Source organism: Cricetulus griseus, chromosome 2, assembly GCF_003668045.3.
Source record: "Cricetulus griseus strain 17A/GY chromosome 2, alternate assembly CriGri-PICRH-1.0, whole genome shotgun sequence".
NCBI classification, from domain to species: domain Eukaryota; kingdom Metazoa; phylum Chordata; class Mammalia; order Rodentia; family Cricetidae; genus Cricetulus; species Cricetulus griseus.
Window position 1 is genome coordinate 14,632,051 of NC_048595.1, and position 4,573 is coordinate 14,636,623.

General features: G+C 50.6%; 1 protein-coding gene across 1 annotated transcript; it reads left to right on the forward strand.

Annotated features, from left to right (window-relative positions):
- The first annotated feature begins 2,661 nt into the window (after positions 1–2,661).
- On the forward strand, positions 2,662–3,510 carry Ubxn10 (UBX domain protein 10). Its single transcript, XM_035438904.1, has one exon. It carries the CDS (start codon positions 2,662–2,664, stop codon positions 3,508–3,510), a length of 849 nt encoding a protein of 282 aa, XP_035294795.1.
- The last annotated feature ends 1,063 nt before the right edge of the window (positions 3,511–4,573 follow it).

A 4,573-nucleotide genomic window follows, 5' to 3' on the forward strand; every position in this document is an offset into this window, starting at 1 on the left:
CCTGAAGGAGGTGTTACTCTCTAAATAGCCATGAGTGGGCTTATGAAAATTAGTCATAATAGAGGGCTTTTTTTTTTCCTTTTGAGATAGCTTGCAGTCATGTTATCTTATGACCAGGGTGTCTTGAATATGACACCCCCTGAACATGGCTAATTATATAGAGTACCAAAAGGTATAGCAACTTCACACACACACACACACACACACACACACACACACACACACACACACACTCAAGTTTGACTGTTAAAAATAACCCAGCAGAGAGCCTATGAGAACACATGACTTTCCTCATCAAAGTTGTTAGGGAGAGGTTTCTAAGTTACCAAACTTTCTGACAGTCAAACCTTCCCCAGGCATATGTGGGTGTTGGAAGCCAAGCCTGTGACAGTTCTGTAGAAGCTGTGGCAAATTAGTAGCCGTGCCCAAGTGACAAGCTTACCTTCGTCGGCCCAGCTGGACAGCTGCGGCCTCCTCCTGCCACTCTGAGCAAGAAACTCATACAGAACAATGTTCTTCATAGCTGATGAGAAAATAAACAATAAAGAACAAGGAGATGGGAGGTATTTCTGATGCAGAACTTTTTGCTCAGGAAGAAGTTTCTGGACTGCCTGCTGCCAGATTGGGCATGGAGAATGGAAGGAGAATGGAGGAAGGTTTGGGTTGTGTATAGAATGGGACAACCACAAAGCTGTTTGAACTGTGGGAGGAGGCTGAGGCCTGAGGAGCAGGATTTAGATCTCCATAATCCAAGTACATGCCCAGTGGGTGTGGCAGCTCACCCAGAATTCAAGCCCTGGAAGGCAGAAACAGGATCCCCATAGCAATCTAACAAGACTACCTATATGGGTGGGGTTTGGATTTGGTTGAGAGATCTCACCTCGGTGGATAAGGTATAAGAGCAATGGAGGATGACTTCCACTGGAGAAAGACAATTAAAATATGAAAGGGAAGAGAACAGCAGACTGCCAGGAATACATAGAGGTAGTATGTTTTTGGTTCTTTGTGGTTTGGTTCCTTTGGTCTGATAGAGAACACACAAAGAGCAGCAAGGTCCCATAAAAGCCCAAGGACTTGGGATAGCACTGTTGAGGACTGAGTTATGGAAGGTGCTTGGAGAAAGTGAGTCTGAGGTAAGTGAAAGTGTGCCCTTGGAAGGAAATGATTAACTCAAGTGTTTTGTAGTTCTGAGGCAACTGCATAGGAGGAGGGGACTCTCTGGTATGGAACTCATGGCATGACCGTTCCATTCAGTGGAGAGGGTAGGTTTGGGGGCTGGGGCCTCCCAGCTGTTTAAGCACTGAGTAGGAGGAGAGTCATCACCAGTACAACTGGGGTATGCTCTAAAGCAGGTGTGTGGACCCGCAACTCACACACACCTAAGGATAGTTACGAACGTAGCCTGGTAATATTATATCGCAGTGTCACAAGTTGAAGGCGGCTGTTGAAGAGCAACAGTACAACTTTACTCTACAGTAACACCAAGAAGCACAAGATGGGCCTACAACGGAAACAAAGTCACACCCATCCATCTGATCCTGCCTAGGACTGGCAGAGGCAGAGCTGCCTGGTCGCCACAGACTACAAAGTCAAAAATAGACACTCTCTAGGTATTCATATGGAAGCTTGCCGCCCCCTGCCTAGAACCTGGGTGTGAGTTCTAGCAGGTGATCAGGGCAGCCCATGTCTTCCCTGCTACCCCACTAAGCCGGGGAGCCATGTTCCATGTGACTTGTGCAGAGCCACCTGGCAAGGTGAGGAAACAAACAAAGTAAGGCCTATGTGTGGTCTGAGAGTGAGGGAGAGCCGAGGAAGTCAGGCAGCAGCTGGAGGACGGGAGAACAGAGGGTGACTGAGTGACATCAGGACAGACAGTGTCCCTCGTAGAGAGAAGTGGCCTGCTGTTGAGTGGAGCTGAGTCTGGTTGTCCTGTCAAGTGTCCTAACAGGGTTATCTTCCCTCTTTAAGCAAAGGCAGCGCCCCCCCCCAAAACAGCAAACATTCCAGCTTCTGCATCTGTAGTCTGCATAGGCCACTCCCTAGGGGAGCTTCCCACCCTGAAAGTCAGCGCAGACTCAGTACACTGTGCCTGCTGTGGGAGTTCACCAGGGCCCTTCTGTCCCCAGACACTTTTCTCGGTCACCGGAACACAGTGCACCTTGTTGAGTGTGTTGCCGTGCTGGCTTGTGCTAGCACTGTAGACAGAACTCAGTCATTGCAAGCCTATCTAGGGAAAAGGTTGTCTGACCCCGAGTCTGGCTTGCCACATGGCTTGTTCCTTCTCAGGGTGGTCTTCCTGCTCACCGGCGCTTCTCCACGGCAGTGAGAATTAGCCGCCTGCCTCAGGCATTCTGCATCATGCCAACTTTCTCATCACTTTTCTTATCTACAGACTGTGGGTTTCTCTCCTCACTTTAGTAATTTAAATTCCAAGGACTTTGGTTCACTGACATGTTCCAAGAACCTGCAATGAATGAGTGACTCACAGCTGCTCCCTCTCTTCAGACGTCAGAAACCCAGAGAATGATCCCATACTCCGGCCCATTGATGCTCACTTTCCCAGTGGGCAGGGAATGGCAGAAGAGTGAATCCCAATGTCTCAGGAGCTTAACCCATGGCTTTCTCTGTTTCTGCCTGATTCCTTAGGGGTCCTGAGAAGCAATGGCCTCAGAAGCCCCTGTGAACCTCTCACCACCTGAACGCAGCACTGTGGTCAGTACCTTAGCCGACAGATTCATCTGGCAGCCCAGCTCCCTCGGGATGCATGTCATCAGGCCCAAGTCTGCCAAGGGCCGGAAGCGGCCGAATCTGCAAAGACCGCAAGGCATGGGCAATGGCTCTCCCAGTGTACTGTCTGCTTCACCTCCACCATGTCCCTCTGGGTCACCAAGCAGCCAGAAATCAGGAGCCTGTGCTCCCGTCTCTCCACCTCAGGGAGCCCCTGGCGAGGTGCCGGAGGTGCTGCCACAGATGCCCACGGGGGCCACCTCATCTCTCAATAAGTACCCAGTCCTCCCTTCTATCAGCAGGAGGACCCTGGAGGATGGGGCTGTGGACACGGTGGCCAAAAAAGCCAGTTCTCTGCAGCTGAGTAGCGTCCAAGCCCTTTACCAGGAAGAGGCCCGCACCACTGTAAAGTCAAGCCAAGAAGATTCCAGAGCCCAAGTCTGTGCCTCGGAAAAGAATTTCATCATCCAAACCAAAAGGCAGAGTTCCTCCGGGGCCTCAAATATGGAGGAGCCAACAGACCAAGAGCCCAGGCTGCTGCTGGCTGTCAGGTCACCCTCAGGCCAAAGGTTTGTGCGCTACTTCAGACCCAGTGACAACCTACAGACTGTCCTTGCGGTGGCTGAGCAGAAAAACAAAGCCACCTACCAACACTGCAGCATCGAAACGATGGATGTGCCCAGGAGACGTTTCTCTGACCTCACCATGTCCCTGCAGGAGTGTGGTATCCTCCATAAGTCCGTGCTGGGCATCTCCCAGGAAGAGGGGGAGGGGTGGCCCTGAGCCCACAGCACCAGGCTGGGGCCCCAGGTCTTTGAGCAAAGAGAATGTTTGGGGGTAGGAGGGGCTGAAGCCTCCCACACAGCCCGGTTTTAAGTGCCACATGAACCCAGTGAGCTCAGACCCTCAGGCCTTGTATAGCTTGTCTGTGGAGGCAGGGACACATCTGCACACGGGCCCTCTAGCCCCACATTTCACCACTGCAGCCATAGGGAAGTTCTATGGCTGTTCCTAGACATGGCTGCAGCCAGGATTTCTCCCTTCACCTGTGGCTCCTCCCAGAGCTGGTTCCTTCCGGAGCACCTGCTGCCCTTGCAGTGAATTCTGGGTCTCTCTGGAAGCCAACACTTTGCTTCTCTGTATATGACATGAGATTAAACATTTCCCAGAGAGGATTCTAGTCTAGTAAATAACCAGGGTTTAGGAATTATGGAACTGACACTGGTTTTTCTTTGCAATATCATAAGAAACAGGCTGTTGATCCTGTATTTAGAAGCAGCCTCCCTCCTGAGCTGCAGGAGCAAAGATCCCTAGGGAATCCCTGTTGGTGTGAGGTGGCAGCAAATGGAAGAACCATATTCTGCTGTCATAAACCCCCCAACACTCAACACACACACACACACACACACACACACACACACACACACACACAAACGCACACGCACACGCACACGCACACACACACACACACAGTTCTGAAACATCCTAGAGCTAGCCCAAATAAATTGCCTCCTCCATCATGGACTAGCCATGGCTATTTTTGAATGGACTGACTTGGTTGGTGCTTCTGGTAGTGCCTGACTACAGAATTCTTCCAAAATGGAAGTAAAATGTGCAGTCTTCTGTTGTTTTTTTTAAGATGCACACAGCTACAAGTCTGTACAAGTTTGTGCTAACAACCCCTTGGCCTACCCGGGCATAGGTAATTTCTTTTATTCCCTAGTCTCGGTGTCTCACACATTTCAAACATGGAAGAGCTTTGGTACAACATCAGTGCATCCTGGAGTCTGATGTCAGGCCCTCAATAGGAGAAGAGAGGTGTCTCACTGGGGTCTCTTTTCTGTGC

Excerpts from the sequence above, each read along its gene's own strand:
- Ubxn10 (XM_035438904.1), top strand. The coding sequence starts at position 2,662 with ATGGCCTCAGAAGCCCCTGTGAACCTCTCACCACCTGAACGCAGCACT.